The following is a 22322-nucleotide window of genomic DNA, read 5'->3' as shown; positions in this document are numbered from 1 at the left end:
CTAGACGCTAATGCCAGCATTGAGCTGGCATTAGTTCTAGCCGCGTAGCGTGGGTTTAGCGTGTGCAGCAATTCAGCGAGCGCTAAAAACGCTATCGCAGCTTAGTAAAAGGAGCCCTAGGGAACACTCGAAGTTACAGGGAAATACTTTTTAAAACCAATTGGAGGAAATTTTTTTTCCACTCAAGAGAATAATTAAGCTCTGGAACACGTTGTCAGAGGTTGTGGTAAAAGCGGATAGCGTAGCTGGTTTTATGAAAGGTTTGGACAAGTTCCTGGAGGAAAAGTCCATAGTCTGTTATTTAGAAAGACATGGGGAATCCACTACTTGCCCTGGATCGGTAGCATACAATATTGCTACTCCTTGGGTTTTGGCCAGGTACTAGGGACCTGGATTGGCCACCGTGAGAACGAGCTACTGGGCTTGATGGACCATTGGTCTGACCCAGTAAGGCTATTTTTATGTTCTTATATGTGGGCACAAGGTTCTCTTCATTTTGCACAGATTTAAGCAGAAAAACAATATTGGCGTACATGTGCTGCAATTCTTTTTTCCGTGCATAATTTTTTTTTTTTTTTTAAATTTATAGATTTACAAACTTAAAGACAAGCATACAATACTTGAATACAGATTCATAATAATAAACCCACATAATTTTTATGGTGAAGCAAATCACCAAACAATATGAAATTTTGACTATTTTGTCCACAATAATAGGGACCAAGAGAAGAGATAAAATACAAAGGAAAATTATGGAAGACCTCTCATATAAACTATGGAAGACCTCTCATATACTGACAGACTGAAGAAGCTGGGGCTTTTCTCTCTGGAAAAGCGGAGGCTTAGAGGAGACATGATAGAAACCCATCATGAAGGGCATAGAAAGAGTATACAGGGACAGATTTTTCAAATTATGGGGAACCACAAGTACGAGGGGGCACTCAGAGAAATTGAAAGGGGAAAGGTTTAGAACAAACGCCAGGAAGTTCTTTTTCACTCAGAGGGTGGTGGATACATGGAACGCGCTACCGGAGGATGTGATAAGCAGAAGCACACTACAGGGCTTCAAAGAAGGTCTGGACAGGTACCTGGAGGACAAAGGGATTGAGGGGTACAGATAGGAGTAGAGGTAGGAAATAGGGATAGGATTAGAGGCAGTTACAAAATTAGTCAGGGACACTGTTCAGGCAATTAGGCCTGAGGGGCCGCCGCGGGAGCAGACCGCTGGGCAGGATGGACCGCTGGTCTGACTCAGCGGAGGCAACTTCTTATGTTCTTATTATATATTTCAAAGAGGAGGTACAAAGTCGGCAGCCGATTCATATTATGCTATAGGAGAGACTATTGATCTTATCATTACTCCTCCCCCTTCCTTAGCCACAATAAAGCCCAGCAATTGCTTTGGTTAAAAAAAAAAAAAGATAATTTTTACCACCCAGTGATACACATTTTGCAGGAAATTTTAATATAAAGAATGCTCCCAAAGCTAGGACTCTAGGCCTATATGCCAAAAAGTCCTTCTCTGTGTCACTTGAGATATATCTGCAAACAAGCGAACTGATGAACCAAGAAATTGCTCATTAATATGTCTGAAGTAAGTCTGAAGAATTAAATCCCTATCAAATTCCAAAGTAAACATTACTATAAGAGTAGACTTCTCAGTAATTACTTCCAAACACTTCTCCCTCAGTTCTGCCTATTTTATTTTACCCACACACTTCGTTGGAAGCCAGAAAAAAAGTTGCAGACATGAAATCCTCACTAACGCTACTATACATGAACGAGCTAACCCTCTACACTTCCTCAGACTTGGCATTAAAGTTCTGGCATTGTGCTCAGCTTTTAAGTCTGCACACTTCTCTGCATCTGCGCAGAATAGCTAATTAACCTCATTACCATGGGTTTAAATATGATGTGCACTGCTGTCTAATGCAAGGTTTTGCACACACAAAATTGTGCACTGAAGCTGCATTTATCCTGAGCACATCCTTGGCACACTGTCCTGCATTAGTCTCTGAGTTAAAATCAGCTGTGAACTTTGCCTGCTGTACTCATGCTGGGAATGCAGCTTAGTGACAGCAAGTTCAGTCCTTACACTGGAAATCTTTCTGGGAGGAGAAGGGTGTTTTATAAACAGAAAAGTTCTACCATGAGAATTATTCCCAAAGGCAGGCCCACACATTGGGTCTGGGAAAATATTTTCTTAAAAGTGGAATTTTCTTATAACAATTTCAGAGGCCTAGTTCTCAGCTGTGTTAGGTGCTCATGAATGCCTGACATAACAAAAAATGGCTTAACGCAGGCAATGCAAAAGCTTTACACATTAGTTTTGGGGTGTGCGCAGAATAATTGTGAGGTAAATATTTGGGGCGGAATATTTTTAAGAGGGGGCGTTGGGGAAAAGAGTGGGAGTTCCTATGAGGTAAATATTTGGGGCGGAGTATTTTTAAGAGGGGGCGTTGGGGAAAAGAGTGGGAGTTCCTATGAGGTAAATATTTGGGGCGGAATAAAGAGTGGGAGTTCCTATGAGGTAAATATTTGGGGTGGAATATTTTTAAGAGGGGGCGTTGGAGCAAAGAGCGAGAGTTTCTTTGAGGTAAATATTTGGGGGGGAATATTTTTAGGGGATTTCTTGGGGCAGGGAGTGGGAGTTCCTGTGCTAATCAGTTAGCATATCTACATTACTGCGCACTGTCTGGATAGTATGGCGATAACACAGGAGCTCTTAGTCCCAGATTTTCTAAACAGTGCTGGTTTATAGGTGCCTAAGCTCAGTGAAAAATGGTTTTCAAATGACGTTTTAAACTGATTTTCAAGGTGCTTAGCAGCAGCAAAAAACCAGCCCTGGAATTGTGCCTCCTTAGACGCTTTAAGGCACCTAACGCCACTATAGGCGTGGATAACACCGGAAGTGGTGTTAAGCGCTTTAAAGCGCTACAAAGGCATGATTCAGGTCAAACGTAGGTACCAGAAATGTAGGCCTGGAAAAGCAACCCAGTGTTATTTCTTCCCTGCTAGTTGCTTCTTTGCTTACGAAAGAGCCCAGGAGATTGAAATCCTTTACCACTTCTGTTCTAGCACCTTCAAGCTCAAAGTCCTCATCATATTCCATGTTCATGATCTTCATCTTGTTTATATTCTGTTCTAAATAACTTTTCTCAGTGGTTACAGTATGTCTTCTTTGCTGCTGGTGATGAGCGTTGTATCATCTCCATAACGCAGTTTGTTTATATTTCGGCCACCAACTTTGAAGCCAACGCTATCTTCTTCCAAATTTGCTTTGCTGAAAATGGCTTCACCATAAAGGTTGAACAGATAAGGTGACAAGATGCATCCTTGTCTGATGCCACAAGTTATTGGAAACCAATCAGTGTTACCATATTCTGTTCTAACTACAGCTTCTTGATTTTCATATAGGCTCTTTGTCAGCTAAGTTACAGTATGTGTTTGGGTATTGACATTTTCAAAACTACCTAAATTATTTTTCATAGAAAAGTCCCCACAAAGAAAAGCAGGTTCAGTTATCTGCATAGTGCTTGTTCCTTGGGCAAATTTTTTTTTTTAAATCAGATTTTCTATAACATTATCAAGTATCCACTTTTGTACAGAAAAGTTGAGTTAAGTAAGTAAACAAATATACGTTATGATGATACAAAACAAACATAATAAGGAAATTGAAACTTAACTTCAACTCAAGTCCTCAATACTGAGATCCAAGAATTCGATTCAACAAGTTATTTATAAAAGACATTAATGAAAAAAGAGGAAATATGAAATATAGTCAACTGAAGGAAGTGTCCAAATTAAACAATGAGCATTCATACTATCTCTGCTCTCAGGCGAGCGGCCGTCAGAAAAGTTGTCAACTGGGTAGGATCATAGAAGACATATTTTTGCATTTGATACTGTATCACACATTTACATGGGTGACGAAGAAAAAAAGTTGCCCCTAAAGAAGTAACACCCGGTTTTAAAGTCAAAAATTCACGTCGACGTTTTAGTGTGTCTCGTGCCAGATCTGGAAACATTTGTATCTTGTACCCAAGAAATTCTTGGGCAATTTTTACGTCTACTGGTTGTTTCAGAAATGGTGCAAAATCTACAGATGAAAGCACTCCACGGCCTCTGCATCTCACTATGTTTTGAAAACTGCCACCGAACTTATCAATGACAATTAGAGTGAACTGAAGTATTCTCCATAGGGACTTCTGTTACAGTGTACACTCTAGCGACATTAAAGCCCCACGCGGGTGATATAGACACCCATAACAATACAGACTCAGACTTTCCACTCTGCTCCTTATCTGTGCAAGAATCAAAGTAGAATTACGATTTTTGCTTAGCAGAAAAAGTTTCCGGTAGTTCTTTCTTCTTACAGGTCATGTGTGAAGGCTGGTTTTCCATGAGGTGCATTTCAATCCCTCAGCTGCCAGTAATACAGTCACAGAGCTGAATTTTCAGTCTATGTCTGGGTGCTAAATTTGTCTACATAAATTTGATAGTGACACAGTATCATTGGTTGCCAGTATTTTATAGAATTTGTTTTAAAGCTTTAATTATCACACATAGAGCATTTTACTTACAACAACCTAATTATATACATTATTTGACAATTCCCTATTCACCAGCAAGAACTTTGCGATCTATTCAAGATAATAGATTAGTCCATCAATCGGCAAATAGGGCAAAATGAGAATCCACAAGAAATAAAGCTTTTTATTTTATGGCTCCCTATGGAATCACTTACCATGAGATCTGGATGAGGCTGGAAGCAAAAATTAAGACCTTTAAAACTATGTTGAAAACTTTTTTTTTCCAAGTAGCATTTGGAGAAGATTCAGTCTTGTCTAAATTAATTCTTATATATTAGAGAAAACGGGTCCTTCAGTGAGTATCCTGGGATTTAACATTGGTACAAGAGGCTTTTTGTAAATTGTGTCTAGGTATAGAAGTAGTTTTATGTGTGTTTTTAGATCTATATATGTTTTGTCCTGTTTTAAAATGGAGTTCTTTTCTATATATTGTATACTTGTAAACCGCTTGGACCTGTCATACAAACAAGCGGTATAACAAGTTTTAATAAAACATAAAAAGGGGCCTTCATACATTAATCCATTCCTGACTCAACCTAAGTGTACCTTTGGCATTAATTGCCTTGAAGAGTCAACACATATGAATATTCTAAAGAAAAAACATCAATATTTTCAACTAGCAGCAAAGAAATAGACATATATATATACACACACACACATCTACTTTGTGTGTGTATGTAGTACTGTGTTATATACACACAGAAAGATACTCTTATAAACGTATACAGACGTAAGAATAAGCAAGAACAAATTCATATAAATACACACATAAGCATATACACACACAAAATCCCACTTTTTAAGTCCATCAACCTTCACTCACACAATTTCAGTAGACTGACAATAGGGTTATTTTTATGTTAGAGCATCATACTGCTATAAACCAACTCAGGGATAGTACAATATTGCAGATGTTAGTAACTGCAGGGGAAGCTGGGGGGGGAGGTTAATAGTTAAATGGCAGTGTTGAAGAGCAGGGAATGGGGTGAGCTGGGGGAGGCCTCCTTCCTTTATTTTTAGTTTTCCTCATGGCTTTATTTTTATTCACATTGATGTTTTTATTGTTTCTAATAAATGATTCAAAGCAAAATAAGTATCAAGCAAAATAATAATTTAAAAAAAACCCAAGACAAATCAAATTATTTTTGCTGTGCACAGCCAAGTCATGAGCAAGGAAAATGGTGTTTCACTCTCACCAGAACACAAAGCTTGAGAGAACCAGATGCCTGTAACCACTGGGAAAATAGGTCAGACCTAATAATCCTTGTTTCTGGCTTGTTCTCTGGTCACAAGAAGGGAAATTCTGCAGGCACTGCACTATTTTAAGCCTATTCTACAGAGAAACACAGGTGCCCTACTTTTCTTCACAGATTACTAGCATAAGTGGCAGAGAACATGCAAACAGCTAAGCACAACTGTTTATACCAGCCCTGTAGCTGATGTGAAAGTCTGAATCTAGATATATGCCCATGCTTCACAAAAACTCCACCCATGCGCACCACCACTAGCAAAGCATGTTTTCTGCTAACTGATATTCTACAAAGGGTCATTTAGGTATGTTATTATCCATTTAACAAGTATAACTGATTAGAACACCTCCATTTACATGCCTTCTTGGTCTAATTATGGTTTAACACACAGTTCTTCAACCGCCGGTCCGCGGACCGGTGCCGGTCCGCGAAGGATTCAGGACCCCACCGCAGCAAAAGGTGCCGGCGTCAGCTGACGTGCAACTTCCTGTTGCTGTCGCTATGCCGGCACTCCTGCCTGCCACCACCGACTCCTGCCGCGTATGTCTCCGCACCCCCAGAAAAGCAGCGGCTTTTAACTTTGGCAGTATTTTAGCGCGGTTTCATGAGGCAGCCTCGGGGCCTTTGATAGGCCGGCCCACATCGCATCATCGAAGCGGGCCAGCCTACCAAAGGCCCTAAGGCTGCCTCATGAAACCGCGCTAAAATATTGCTTAGGGGCAGCTGTGTGCCAAAGTTAAAAGCATACAGATCTGCTGCTAGCCTACATAGAGGAAACATTTGCTGGAGAGGGAAGGAAGGAAGGGAGAAGGGGAACTCCTGGACAAGGGAGGGGAAGAGGCTGCTTCTGACAGGGGAGAAGGGAAAGGGGACAAGAATTACTGTTGTATAAAGGGAGGAAGAAAGGGAGAAGGGGTACTCCTGGACAAGGGAGGGGAAGGGGATACTGCTGACAGGGGAGAAGGGAAAGGGAAGGGAAGAGAATTACTGTTGGATAACAGGAGGAGGAAAGGGAGAAGGGGTACTCCTGGACAAGGGAGGGGAAGGGGCTACTGCTGACAGGGGAGAAGGGAAGGGACGAGAATTACTGTTAGATAAGGGGAGGAGGAAAGGGAGAAGGGGTACTCCTGGACAAGGGAGGGGAAGGGGATACTGCTGACAGGGGAGAAGGGGAAGGGAAGAGAGTTACTGTTGGATAAGGGGAGGAAGAAAGGGAGAAGGTACTGCTGGACAGGGGAGGAGGAACATTGGAAGGAAACAGCTGGCAGGGAGATTAGAGGAGGGGAAGGAGTCAGGATGGAATGGAGAGATCAGATAAGGGAAAGGGGAGAGAGAGGAATGACAAGGTCGAGAGAGATTGATGCTGGGAAGGGGGGTCAGATGAAAAATAAGGAAAGAGGGACAAAGATGCTAGATCTGGTGTAGGAGAGAGGGGCATAGAAAGTACGCAGATACCATATGGGAGGGGGAGGGGTAGAGGGCAGACAGTGGATGGAAGAGGCAGATGCTGGATTGAAGAGACAGAGGACAGACGCTGGATGGAAGAGAGTGAAAAGACGATGAAAGCAGAAACCAGAGACGATAAAAGGTAGAAAAAAATAATTTTATTTCTATCTTGTGATTAGAATATATCAGATTTAAAATATGTATCCTGCTAGAGCTGATGTTAGACATAACTGGGGAGTGCAAAGCCCAGGCAGTGCGTCTTTAGCTTCCAGCTGGCTTAGGGCTCTCTCTGACCAGGAGGCAGTTGCCCTAGTTGCACTCCCCCTAACACCATTCCTGCCATGTGTGACTGCGGTATTCTGTTAGCATGATATTTGTGTAGCATTCTGTAATAATTTGGCTTATTCAGTTTTCTTGATAGTAGAGGGGATATATGTGAAGGGGAGGGGAGACGGGGGTTTTGTTGATTCTTGCCCTGTATTATTTATATTTATAAAATGACAATTGTACAGAATATTGTTTCTTTTTATACTTTAATAAAGTATGTTCAATATAAAATCATAACTATTTGAGGCTTGTGCGGATGGGATCAGATGGTTAACGGGACCGAGCTCACGGGGACAGGGCGGCAATGGGGTTTTTAAAAATTTCAGTCTTATTAGTTTGCCGGTCCACGAAATAATTATTCTATTTCCGCCGGTCCATAGGTGTAAAAAGGTTGAAGAACACTGGTTTAACACACAATAAACCCCCCCCCCAAAAAATGGAGAAACACCTCTATGAAATATCACACTCAATCAACAAAGGCTGTGTTGAGTCTGATGTTTGTTTTATTGCAATGAAATCCCAGCGATGCATTTCTTTCATCTCTATTTTTGTTGATTGATTAGCACAATAAAACAATTAGCACACATTAAAAGTTTCTAATACATATTAAGATATTTTTATTATAACAAATGTATGATACAAACCAAAAAAATCTTCCCATAATTATGCAAAATGCCTAAACAAACCAGAAATGAATTAAACATTTTTGCCCAGTCTGGCCTCAGACATTTTGGAGTCCATCTTGGCTATTAGATCGGGATCAAAAGATTCAGAAATCAGAATCTATCATCCAGGCAGGAGATAGAGGAAAGGTGGCATGGTATGGAATACGATCGGCTGGTTGTGAGTTCCAATTTGGATCAAGATCTGAAAGGGTGGTTTTCAAATCAGTATTTTATCCAAGACAAAAAATGAAGTCATATTTCCATCTGTAAGTATCACTACGCACATCCTTCTTGGACAGTGGATCATGGTTTGGAAGTCTTCATTGGCTATTAATGACCACAAACATGAAATAGTTCTTATTGTTTCCTTTGGGAAGGGAGACCTTTTGATAATTTTAAAAAAGGAGCATTTTTCACACGTTCTCTCTTCCAAAGGTTCTCAACTCTGATACATTTTTAAGGTGGATGAAGAACTCTTTCTTCCCTACGTCTCTTTCTTAACAGCTTTTGTTTGGTGGCAAGTGAGCACATCTGTTTGTGATGGGCTAGACCAGTGGTACATAGGCACAGCAGAGTATCCTGAAGGTTTTAAATCAAGCGGTGAAACTGTCAGCATGACCTCTAAGACCAATGATGCAACAAAAAAAGGCCAGACGTCCAGTATGAGACACATTCCTTTGAAATAATAGTTCACTAGGTCCAAAAACCAGTAATGGAACTGGGTTGAAGTGTTCAGTTAAAGTGCACAGATGGAAGCAGTATTTCCAGTGGTCTATGCTTTCTGGGCCTCTGTGGGGCTAGCTGTGGTCTCTCTTCCAGGAGACTCCTCTGGAGGGATTATAGAAACTGAATTTAAAAGCATCTTCTCCTCTGTACCCTGATCCTGTTCTCTGGTTTTTGACCATGCAAACACATTCCTCCAACTCTTTCCTGTAAATTAAATAACAATGTATCAGAATTAAATATGTTCCTATTAGTCAGGGTTCTAGAACGTTCTTCACATCATCAGAGGCACCAAAGAGGAATCTAGGCTATTTATTATTTGAGGTGTGTTAAGTTATACTCTCCATTTTGCATCTATGCTAAGACAGTGTCCCAGTATGGTACTGATGGCACACTCTTCCCTCTGAACCATCCTTACCCAATATCCCAGTGAGGGGCACTATTCCCTCTGACCAGTGTCCAAACATAGTATAAGGGGAGGGGGACACATCTCCTTTTCTGGTAACATCTCAGTATGCTTTAGGGGATACTGTGCCATCTTTCAGTAAGCCATTTTTCTAGGGTTCTGTTTGTTCTATAATGTTTATTCAGAGTCATGACTAAATTCCAGTACTGGTCTTGCTTACAATCTGCCACTGGAAGCAGCTACAGAGACAACTGAGTGTGAGTGAAGGAATTAGCCCAGTGGTTAGAGCACCAAACTTCGGGCCGGATTCTCCAATATCGCCAGTAAAATCTGAAAGGTCACTATAGCGGCCGTAAATCTAATGATTCAAAAAAGATGAGTCATTCTCATAGAACCATGCATGCAAATGAGATTCATGGAGGGTCACCAAATTTACATGAGATCAGTTGCTGGTGATAATGATCGGCACATGCACAGAATAGTCCACGGAAAGAGGCGAAAATGTGTGCAGGTGCCGTAAAGCAAGTAAATGCCTATGAATGGCACCCATGGATAGCATGGGTGGATAGGAAGGGCTACCTTGTGTCAATCATAGGCGTGCCAGTGCTATTGGATGGAAGGGAGGGGAGGTGCTCGAGATGCGTGCTTTTGAGATTTTTTTCCCATTACTATTATACTACTATAATTGATGTGAATAGTGCAGGGGTTTAAAATTTTTTTTTTTTATCATGAACTATAGCCAGATACATACGCCAGAGATGCGCTTTTCACAGTACCAGTACCCCCAGACAAGCAGGTAATTTTTGGTCATTAAAAGCCAGCGCTTTGTTTGGAGAATCACCCAGCGATGATAGAGAATCACCCAGTGTTTGTTTAAATATTAATGAACCCATTTTACTACCATTTTAATAGTAATGACCTCATTGTACCACATTTGCATGGCAGTCAGAGTCTGCTAGGAAGCTTGGAAAAGACCACGGTGAGCCGTTCTGATAATCGGGCGATACAATCCGGGCACGCAAAACGGCTGGAACCAGTTTAGCGAGGATCGTTAGAGGCACAGTATGTTATGATAATCCGGCCCATAGTGACTATTTCAAATCCCACTGCAGCTCCTTATGACCTTGGGCAAGTCACTTAACCCTCCATTGTCCCAGGTATAAAATTAGATTGGGAGGACATACCAAATGTACCTGAATAAATCTCATCTTGAGCTACCACTGAAAAAAGTGTGAGCAAAATCCAAAATAGAAAAGTTATCAACGGTTTCTGTGGAACTGGCTGGAAAGAGCCACTCATGTCCACAGTAGACTCTCACTTTTCAGTGCAGATACAGAAAAGAAAGAACTCCACCCTCATTGCAGTGAAATATCGAATAGAGAATGACACGGTGACAAAATTCATCACCGTTCCCGTCCCCCCGGATAACCGCGGGAAACGATCTTCATGTTATTCTTTAAGGAGAGAGGGAAGAATCAGAGTATAATTGGGCACAACCACTGACCCGCAAGCTTTGCTTTGAAGAATGCTGGTGTAGAAGGACCGAAGTTGAAATAGACACTAGAAAATGACATGGGATTTTTTTCCCGTGGTTATCCGTGGGGACGGGAACAGTGATAAATTTTGTCACCGTGTCATTCTCTAATATTGAACACAAGGTTAGGGGCTGGTGCTGGCCAATACACAGTATATGATCCTCACCTCTATGAGGGGAAATGCCAGAGTCACCAGAGCTGCTTTGACTGGAGTCATCAAAAATCTCAGGTTCTTCATGCAGGAAGCCCAGGTCCCGGTTCCAGTCACTCCAGTTCATTTCCTCAACTCTAGGAAAATAAAGTCATGAAGAAATTTTAATGTTGGCTTATAGAGGAAACAACAACACACTCCTAATTTGCCAAACAAATCCTAAACTAGAAAAAACAAGGAAGGCAACCAAGTCACATCAAGGTCTGTGAGGGGGAAGCTCAAAGTGCCTAACTTGGCTCACAACTTGCAAACCAAATATAGTGTAATATGTCAAAGAACATGTCACATTATATGATGTTATAGGGCGCTCTCAGTGTGAACCCTCAGTGATAGGAGCACAGCTCCGACACTTCACTTCTGGGCCAAGGCCATAAGCCTCCACCCGCACACCATCATCGAGCGCCCTGTGTGTGCAGAAATCAAACCAATCAACAATCAAAGTGAGTAAATGAAACTCAACACAAGCAACCTGAGCGACCCCCACACAAACCCTGCCAGCCAAACCCCCTCAAAAAACTCACACAAAATCACAAACAAAGTCAAAAACCATACCAAAAAGTGAAAAACATGTCCAAAAGAAACAATACTTATCCAAAACTGTCACACAAACGGAAAAAACCGCGCCAGGAGGAGAGGTTCAACCGCGCTGGTTTCGGGAGGAGCCCTTCTTCAGGAACCTGGCCTCCAACAGAACACAAGCAGAGCCCTCCAGCCTTCCTCTCTGCTTGTGTTCTGTTGGAGGCCAGGTTCCTGAAGAAGGGCTCCTCCCGAAACCAGCGCGGTTGAACCTCTCCTCCTGGCGCGGTTTTTCCGTTTGTGTGACAGTTTTGGATAAGTATTGTTTCTTTTGGACATGTTTTTCACTTTTTGGTATGGTTTTTGACTTTGTTTGTGATTTTGTGTGAGTTTTTTGAGGGGGTTTGGCTGGCAGGGTTTGTGTGGGGGTCGCTCAGGTTGCTTGTGTTGAGTTTCATTTACTCACTTTGATTGTTGATTGGTTTGATTTCTGCACACACAGGGCGCTCGATGATGGTGTGCGGGTGGAGGCTTATGGCCTTGGCCCAGAAGTGAAGTGTCGGAGCTGTGCTCCTATCACTGAGGGTTCACACTGAGAGCGCCCTATAACATCATATAATGTGACATGTTCTTTGACATATTACACTATATTTGGTTTGCAAGTTGTGAGCCAAGTTAGGCACTTTGAGCTTCCCCCTCACAGACCTTGATGTGACTTGGTTGCCTTCCTTGTTTTTTCTGGCTTATAGAGGAAGACAGGCCTGCAAAGATGCCATGCTTCACTGCTGGCACACTTTGTTTGTTTTTATTTATTCAACTTTATTTTACATCAAACGAAATTCTTTGATAAAGAAACATAATAATATCTATTAGGAAATAAAATTAAGTATTACTTATATATTACCATGATAACAGTCCACTACTAAGGAGAGAGAATCAAGCACAAATCAGGGATAGCTGATTATATCACAGAAAATATACATAGAATAGGTACAGAGCACACCGATTGTATACTAACTATACGGTCTGGTTGGTGACTTCAGTGGACATCTGAGGGGATACGGAAGCCGCTTTACCCTCCAAGAAAAATTGTAATTGATCGGGTTCATAAAAAACATATCTGTTTGCTTGATAGATAATACAACATTTACATGGAAAGCACAGCTGAAAGGTAGCTCCTAACCCCAATACTGATTGACGTAACATTAGAAATTTTTTCCGACGCAGCTGCGTCCATTTAGAGACATCTGGAAATATAGCTATTCTAGAACCATAAAATTCAACATTCTCAGTCCTAAAGAATAGTCGAAGAACTGCTTCTTTGTCTTGTAAAAAAAACAAAGGTCACAAGTAAAGTAGCCCTTTCAGAGATTTCAGAACATGAAGACTCCAAAATATTTGTAATATTTAGTTCCGTCTGTTGATTTTCTATGTCCTGAGTCATTGGTTTAGGAGTATTTAAGTAATATAATTTCTGTAAGGAAGGCACTGAAGTCTCAGGATATTTTAAGACTGAAGTTAAGAATTGATGAAAAAGTTCCTTGGGTGATTGTAGTCTGGTAACTGGAAAATTAATTAGTCTTAAATTTAAATTCCTGTTGGCATTTTCCAGATTTTTAATCTTCCTAGACAACATTGCTTTATCTTTAACTTGAAGATTAGAGATTTTTTGTAAATCAGAGACCTGTTTCTCATATTTGTCTAGTCTCTGGTCTTGATGTTGAATTTTCCCTAAATCTGTTTCAATTGTAATGAAGTTTGCATAGCTGTAACAGAATAGGAGCATACCTTATGAAGGCTTTCAATAGCCTCCCAGAGTGCTTCCAGGTCAATCACCAATGGTTTCTTCAATGGGGTCAGGAGGGAAGCAGGAAGCATCGATGAAACAGAAGAGTTCAAGTCTAATTGAGTTGTTCCATTCCCTGAACCACCATGAACTCCTAGTCCCCCCATCGCTGGTGATTGTTGTAATGAATCCAGCGAGACTGAAACTGCCTCCGGGGTCAAGGGTAAACCCGGCAGCGCAAACGGAGTGGATAGTGTCCCTGCTGCTTCCTGCAACGCCGTCGGCGTACCTGACATTCTCCCTGGGCGTGGGGGGGCTCCCGGACCAACAGGGCTAAGCGAAACTTCGCTTCCCGAAGTCGAGATCAATCCCTCTCGACGAGCCGGAACGCTCTGAACAACCAGGACAGCAAATGAAGTTATTGCTGTCTGGCGCATTAGCAAAGAGGCAGAGGAGGCAGGAAGATCACCTCTCTGTTTCCCTCTGCGTTTGGGCATGCTGAAACGCGAAGGAAGAAAAGGTACAAGTAATTAAATTTCCAATGCAGAGAGAGCCTCGAGCTATGCGACTAGCTCCATCGCCATCTTGAATCTCTCTGCTGGCACACTTTGAAAGCTGATGTTTCTTACTGCTAAGGTTCTGGTGCAGGACAGGTACACAGGCACATTTCCAGAGCTGTCTCTTAGTATGAAGTCTATAGTTCAAGACAAATACACAGGCATGCTCCCAGAGCTGATGTCTCATACACCTAATGTTCTAGTGCATGGAAATATAACCTCTAGTGGCAGTCGCGTGATCTCTTCTTCCTGGGGACCTTCCCTAGACCAACAGAGAATTCAGATATGGGGAGGTTCCTTTAGGGATAGGGGGCTTAATAAGGGGGGATCTACTACAGAGGGACCTCTACTTTGAGGGGGGCTGGGTCAAGGCGGATCATGCTGGAGGCGCTAATTTGGGGAGACCAGATGAAGGGGGGGGGCATGCCTAAAAGCACTACTCAACACATACATCTGATAATATTCTTTACAATGCGTGCATTGATGGTGGATATGTCCATGGTCTGCCTGTACACCCACTTGTAGGTATACATTAATGCACTCACATGCTACTTCACAGAACAATACATGGTACATTGGTACATAACTGCCTATACAGATACCCCTGTGCATGCAAGGTAGTGTATATGTAACTGCTGTGCGCCATTTCTAGAATTATTGTTCTTGTGTTTGAAATTTGCCTTGTTCTGTGCATATGCAACCTTACATTTATGGGGAGCGTTTTCCATTGTAACTAACACACAGAAAATGTTCTATAACTGCAAAAAGTAGAGCCACTGCAAGACTGTTTCCATGCTTTAGAATTCCCAGGATGGGACAGAGCTGTTATGTAAACGTGTATTTTATAAAATGCATGTGTGTACAGCGCTGCGTATGTCTGGTAGTGCTCTAGAAATAATTAATAGTAGTAGTAGTAGACATGTGAAGGGCAGTTCCACTGTATAACCTTGGCCAGACATGGGCAAACTATGGACCACGGGCCATATCCGGCCCGTTTAGTTTTTTAATCCGGCCCACTAAATTTGTCTAAATCCCTTCTCCGGTGCCCTGTCCCACCACCACTCTCCCTCAGCTGCGTCCCGCCTCGCCAGAAACAGGAAGTTGTGTCAGAAGAGGGCGGGACTCTGGAGACGGGGAGCGGCGGAGCTTGTTGCGAGCGACCCAAAGCCAAGTTGGAGCTGCGCGAGGTCCGAAGAGATGGAAGCGGTTCCTGCGGGACTCCCGTGGGAGTGTAGGAGCTTGTCCATGACCAAGTAGCTATTCAGAGTACTCCAGGGCATCCGAAGACCGCCTCCTACTGCCCGTCATAAATTCAGCGCAGCCACACTTGCTCTCTGAGGCAGCTGAGCCTCACACGGACCAGCGACATACGAGGTCACGTGATCTAGGTCGCTGCACGTGGAGGTCGCCCTGGTTCTCTAGGAATAATTTTATGCATGCATGCATAGACTTGGCTCCCTGTCCATCTCCGCATACAATTCAAACTCCTCTTACTGACATTAAAGTGTACTTGCTCTGTAGCTCCTCAGACTCTCTCCTTTCTTATTACTCCCTATACTACCCCTGGGAACTCCATTCATCAGACAAGTCCCTTCTCCTCTACCAGTGGTGTAGTAAGGAGGGGGGGTGACTGCATGTCACAGCAGCTCCTGATTGGTAAGGCCCGACTTTAGTACAGGAAGAGGCGGTCGGAGCATACAGCGAGTGATTTCCTTCACTTGCCAGCGCTCCGGCTGCCCTCTCCTGCCCGGTCATTCGTGGTCGGAAAATATCGCGAATGACCGGGACCGTGAACCGCTGACCGCGAATTCGCGGGAGAGCACTGTACTTGAGGACCAAAGCTGCTTCCACATTTAGATAATCAGAGCAATTAGACTGGATTGGTTCTGCCAGATACCCTCAGTCTGGCTTTCTCCTACTCCTACTACTTATCACTTATACAGTGCTGAAAAGCATATGCAGTGCTGTACATTTTGACATTTATAGATGGTCCCTGCTCGGAAGAGCTTACAATCTAACTTGGACAGACAGACATGACATATAGGGTTGGGGATGCAGAACCCAATGTGAGAGGAGTTAGGAGTCGAAAGGACTCTCGAAGATGTGAGCTTTTAACTGGGCCTTGAAATAAGCTCAAAAGTAAAGACAACCCCCCCTCCCCCAAGCATTAAAATAGAAACACATACAACCTTGCTGTACAGATATTTGAACACTTAGATCATGACTATGTCCCTCGCACACCAACTCTCCTACAGAACGAGTCTTGGGGTAACCGAGTCATGACAAGAAAATAGAATGGAGGGAACTTCCACAGCATGTTTCATTTACCTGAAGCACAATCTCTCATCATCCTTCCCATCGGGGCTTGTGCCCACCTTGATGATGCTTCCAGATCTCAGCTTCTTTCTCACACACTGTGGCAAACTCTTCTCAATATTCAAAATAATGACAGCTCTCTACGAATGAAAGGGCTTGTTAAAATGGACGGAGATACAGACAGCGCATATAGGATTCATGGAATTAACCAACATATGTGTTTCGAGCTGTGAAACTGTGAAAGCCTATTTTACCTGAACTCCTAATAATGCTGTAACCTCCCCTTCACAACAATAGAAGCCCACCTTCTGATACCAATCCCCCACATGGGCCTACTCCTTGCAAAAATAGTAGCACTCTCCCATCCCCATTGCCGTAGGCCCCTCCAGGTCTAATTAATCATATCAGTAGTTAAGTGGGTAAATGGGACAGGAGCGAAGCCCACTCACTCCTGCCTATAGCGGTTGTGGCTTAAAAATGGAGCCATGACCTCTAGAGGTGATATAGACCAGTAACCGGATGTTATGCAAGTGCTAGCTGATATTCCGTTCCACCACCGACATAGCTAATCGGGCAAAGGTTAGGACTTCTATTTATGTGGTCCTACATGCCTAGTTAGCTATGCAGGCTCAGTCACTGAATATTGCCAGCACCCACAAAACTGCCGCTCCTCCCTGACTCTGCCCCCATAACACCCCTCGTCTGTACACTTTCAAAATGGCTGGTTAGTGCGATATTCAGCTGAACTGCCCAGTTAAAGGCCACTAAATATCTGCGATCGGGTCACCAAGTCCAATGTTAGCAAGCAGGAGCCTCTCCCATCTGCTTAAACCATTTCGAATATCAGGCCCATTATTATTTGTCATGAAGGCACATCAGAGCTGTGAGTTACTTTTGCAGTTTTACCACAGGAATTATATGTAATAGCCACATTATATTGATCTGTGTATGTAACACATTGCCAATAGTGAGGGAAGAGCATTACCAGTTCCACAGGAAACTACAGCAGCACTGTGGCTGACAGCACGTCTCCTGCGGCCTGTGACTGCCAGGAAGTGATGCTTTCTTTTTTACTTCATGCACAGGTGGGAGTTTGCAAACTGTTTCCTCAGAGGAGAGCTGAAAAGGGCTCACCTGCAGCTTCCAGATGCTTTTGCTGTCTTTGGACACTTTGTTGACAGTATCACTCATGAGGGCAATCAACATGTTGAGAAGGAGGATGTACGTCAGTACCACATACAGGATCAGCAGGAACATGAAGAAGTGCTTAAACTTCAGGTTTTCATTGAACTCCAGGTCCCCCATGCCGATAGTGAACTTGAAGAGTTCTAATGAGGTGATGTACAGCCCACCATAGTTTCTACGGTCGTCACCGCTGCTAGTGCTATTCGCTGTCTCGGGAGGGGCCCCTCCGTTCAGAGTGACCAAAGCTATCACAGCAAACAAACAGACTTGTCATAAACATCCAAGATGCCTACGAATTGAAGATGTCATATAGTACGCATCAAAACCAGAGGTGGAGTTTATGAAAAAGAACAGGCATAAGGCTACAGAGTACCAAAATGCAGTCAGTGTACAAGAAACAAATGTGTGATATGGGCCGACTTAGTTAGGTGCCTAACTTACCCCCCCCCCCCCCTTTTCGCAAAACCATAGCGTTATTTATAGTGCCAGCCGTGGCGGTTACAGCTCCAACGAATTCTTATGAGCGTCGGAGCTGTTACTGCCTTAGCCAGTGCTAAAACCTGCACTAAGGTTTTGTAAAAGGTGGGGGGGGGATAATTTTTATAAATTGGTTAATTGGCATCGATAATTAAAAGCGCAATTTTAAAAACAATTTTAAAAAAATTTAATTAGCCGGTAGGTGTCTAACTTGGTAAGTGCCTACTACCTCATGATAGGTGTTGTCACAATCCTATCCCCGATGCTCTGTCTGTACCGGGTTTGGCTCTCACTAAAGCTAGCCCGATCATACAGAGAGCTAATCATGGAGATAGGGTTGTTACCAGGAGAAGAGAAATAGCTGCATTCCCCTTTAAACCTGAAAATGCTGATTGTGAGGGAGGAGAGGAAAGTGAGGAGAATGGTCTTGAACAGCCTCCAAGGGACCTCCCTCCCTCCTCAAACTCTCAGCTGAGGGAGATAATGAGGAAGCCGAGAAAATCTAGGCAAACTTTACAGGCAGCTCCTCCCCCTCAGAGAGCAGGGTGTGTTCGGCTGAACACTTTAGAGGCTGCTCTTAGGAGGAAAAGGGCAGTTCACTCTGGGCCAGCCCAGGAAGAGGTCTATCCAGGCTGTTCTCCTGTGAACCAGGATATTGAAATGGAGGAGACAGACATTGACCCTGTGGCCAGCCAGCCAGCCCAGCCAGAACCTATGGACTATATGGAAACTCCCAGTCTGCCTGAAGACATCCTGATGCAGGAAAGCTAAGTGGCAGGGCTGGGTAGTTTGGGGGGAGTTATAGCATACTCTGCCCGTTTGTCTGTTGTTCAGGAAAGGTTCTTTAGGCTGAAAGTTTAAGGTTTGTTGGTGTGATTTTTGCTACTTGGGAATTTGGACTGATTATAAGGTTACTCCCAGCAATATACCACATAATAAAGTGGTCATCGCAGGAACAAATAAATTGACTCTGATTTTCTTTTTGCCTGTTTATTTTTTTTGAGTGAATGTCGTACAGCAGGACTTCCTTCCTTTATGGGAAGCACGCAGAGGGAGCTCTAAGGTGAGCATGGACCGGCCCCGTTGAAGTACAGCTACCGGCCACGCCACAGTGTGTATATTGAGATGCCTTGCAGCGTCTCCCCAGAATGTAGGCGTGGTTAGGGGCATTGTTAGACGTAGATTTAGTTAGGTGCCGGTAGGCATTTATGTTAGGTACCAGTATATTAGGCCAGAAAAACCCTGGCCTAATATTGCGGCACCTAACATTATGATATCGACCGGTTGATAACCAATATTCGATAGCTGTTCATCTACTTGGGCTCTTCTCGTATTACCTTACCATAATTGCACTTGACTTTGACCTTGTCATGATCCTGTTACTTATGTACGGTCTTCTACTTCAGTGGTTCCCAACCCTGTCCTAGAGGACCACTAGGCCAGTCGGGTTTTCAGGCTAGCCCTAATAAATATGCATGAGAGAGATTTGCATATAATGGAAGTGACAGGCATGCAAATTTGCTCCATGCATATTCATTAGGGCTATCCTGAAAACCCGATTGGCCTGGTGGTCCTCCAGGACAGGGTTGGGAACCATTGTTCTACTTAACTCCTGTTAACCACATCGAACTTCACAGTGTTTTGCGGTATACAAATAAAATTTTATGTTACGTTAACTTGATTTAGGCTAAGGGTGTCAAAGTCCCTCCTCGAGGGTCGCAATCCAGTTGGGTTTTCAGGATTTCCCCAATGAATATGCATGAGATCTATTTGCATGCACTGCTTTCATTGTATGCTAATAGATCTCATGAATATTCATTGGGGAAATCCTGAAATCCCGACTCGATTGCGGCCCTTGAGGAGGGACTTTGACATCCCTGATTTAGGCACTGCTAGGCGCAACTCTATAAAAGGCACCTAACTTTGACTGAAATGCAATAGGTGCTGTTTTTCTTGGTGCCTATTGAGTTCGGCACCATTTGTAAAATCAGGCCCTATGCTCCTTTGAAATTTCACTAATCACGTGATAACTAGCGATGGACACAATGCACTCGGGAGCCGAAGCATCATTATTCATGCTGCCTGTACAAATCACTCAGGCATCAAAATAAGTTAGTAATAATTTAGAGCAGAACAGGGTAAATCTCACCCTCACTCACCGGCTGCAAAGCCAAAGAGAAAGACGATGTAGACAAACAGGAAGCGTAGGATGTCCCTCAGGATGGTCTGAAATACAGTGTTGGAATGCAAGTCACAAGGGGTTAAACTGTTAAATGCAACACAACTCATGTTCACTCAAGACATATTCCGAGAGTCAGTTGTGCTCTAGTCCATAAACAGTTGTGGAGCTAAGTGCCTACTCCAAGGCGCCTACCAGAAAGTGGGTATGGTTAAGGACAGATCATGGGCGTGTTTTGTACGTAGGCACCTAAAATGGACTTAGGTGCTGGTATTTAGGCCAAGAAAAGCCTGGCATAAATAGGGGGGTGCTTAAGGCTTTGAGGCCTACCGGCGCCTAAATCCAACTTAGGCGCTACTAGTCATGATTCCATAAATGGCGCCTAATTCATGATTGATATTCGCTATGCAGCATGTTCCTCAGCGTGTATGGTGTAGGCGCCATTGATAGAATTGGTATTCAAAAGCACTACACAGAAGCCAAATAACAGCATTATTAAAGATGGTCTCTTTTGTTAAAGCCCACTGCACTGACCTTCTGAATCATCACACTGTAGATCCCCATCTGCTGGAATCCTCGGGTGTAATATAACATGTTCACCCAGCCAGCCACTAAAGAGAAAACCATCAGGGCAACGTATTCCTCATATCCTGCCAAATATATTATGCCAGACAACAGCAGCACGCTGGACTGAAGCAAGCTAGAATTACAGAGATGAAATGACAGAAAGAGAGTGAGACCTCCAAGCTCCATCCTACTGCAATATTGTAGATCGATACTTGATCACTAGCTTTTCCCTCACTATCCGGAGCTAAAAGTTTCTTATACTTATCTAATGCATTCTGGATTCTATTCCTGTGTTTTACCCCAGACCACTGCCTCTAGAAACTAAAGCCCAACAAAATCCAGGATCTGCCAAAACCGAATCTGCAACTGAAACTGGCTGCTTAGTTTCAGCAGAAACCAAAACTGTAGACAAAACTGCTCCTCTACTCTATCATAAAAGCTCCCCTCCTGGCAGTGACCAATCACTCTTCTATGCCCCTCTTCCTGTCTGAGCTTACCTTAGTGAACCCCATTCGTTCCTGCCCTGCACTGCTGCTCCCTCAAAGTGGTTCTGGTGGTCTTCTGGCCTCTTTGGAAAGTAGGAGCGGACCCCACTTATTGCTGTCCCATGTGCTGCTCCAATCAAATGGCTACCAAAACTGCCATGGGAGATCCCATCAGCCTTTTTCTGATTAGAACAAAACAGGAAGGAGCGAGTCCTCTGCCCTTGCTGGTTCCAATCAGAAAATGACTGCCAGGACCTCCCTTAGCAGCCTTCCAAGGAACGCGCTACCGGAGGATGTGATAAGCAGAAGCACGCTACAGGGCTTCAAAGAAGGTCTGGACAGGTACCTGGAGGACAAAGGGATAGAGGGGTACAGATAAGAGTAGAGGTAAGGTTATAAGGATAGGATTAGAGGTAATTTATAAAATTAGTCAGAGACCACTGTTCAGGCAGTGGGCCTGATGGGCCGTCGCGGGAGCGGACCGCTGGGCGAGATGGACCTCTGGTCTGCCTCAGCGGAGGCAACTTCTTATGTTCTTTGGGAAATCTTGGCAGCTATATGGATTGGAGCAGTGCACGAATGAGTGGGGTCTTTTCCTGCCCACATAGAGACCATCGGAGCTTTTACCGCGGTGGCCAGTGATTAAAAAAACCCTAATGCGGCTTGATAAATGGGTGCCTTAATTTGTTTTAATAAGATTGCTGTAATTCGAAGATAAATGTCCTTGCTTTTTTGGCCTGAGACCCACATTGAACTTGTTACTATTACTATTAATTATTTCTATAGTCTACCAGACGTTCACAGCAATGTACAGAGTCACAAAGAAGACAATCCCTGCTCGAAAGAGCTCACAATCTAAACAGATAAACAGGATGGCTTTGATACAGTTAAAGGGGAATGGTTAATTAGCTGGCTGGGCAGTGGGGAGTAGGGTTATGGTTATGGATTGAAGGCTACATAAAAAGGTGGTTTTTCAGTCTGCTTTTAAACAAGGGAAGGGGCTTGGTGGACAAGCTCGGGTAGTTTATTTGTTGAGGGCTATATGTATAGCATTTCTCTGTGAATGTACAGCATTTTGTATTGTTAACCAAACCGAACT

At 43.3% G+C, this 22322-nt stretch overlaps 1 protein-coding gene across 4 annotated transcripts in view; it reads right to left on the bottom strand.

Moving 5' to 3' along the window:
• Positions 1 to 8215: 8215 nt before the first annotated feature.
• Positions 8216 to 22322, bottom strand: part of LOC117348861 (transient receptor potential cation channel subfamily V member 1-like) — a 68204-nt gene continuing 54097 nt past the window's right edge. For all 4 annotated transcript variants that reach the window (XM_033921426.1, XM_033921427.1, XM_033921425.1 and 1 more), the window contains 6 exons: positions 20706 to 20871; positions 20152 to 20218; positions 17465 to 17760; positions 16343 to 16470; positions 11111 to 11232; positions 8216 to 9210 (listed from right to left, as the gene is read on the bottom strand). In XM_033921426.1, coding sequence (XP_033777317.1) covers positions 9053 to 9210; positions 11111 to 11232; positions 16343 to 16470; positions 17465 to 17760; positions 20152 to 20218; positions 20706 to 20871 — 937 coding nt within the window. In that variant the 3' untranslated portion in view covers positions 8216 to 9052. The remainder of the gene's footprint in view (positions 9211 to 11110; positions 11233 to 16342; positions 16471 to 17464; positions 17761 to 20151; positions 20219 to 20705; positions 20872 to 22322) is intronic.

This window comes from Geotrypetes seraphini, chromosome 15 (genome assembly GCF_902459505.1).
Source record: "Geotrypetes seraphini chromosome 15, aGeoSer1.1, whole genome shotgun sequence".
Taxonomy (NCBI): domain Eukaryota; kingdom Metazoa; phylum Chordata; class Amphibia; order Gymnophiona; family Dermophiidae; genus Geotrypetes; species Geotrypetes seraphini.
Note: the sequence above shows the minus strand (reverse complement) of the source record. Positions and strands in the feature narration are given on the sequence as shown.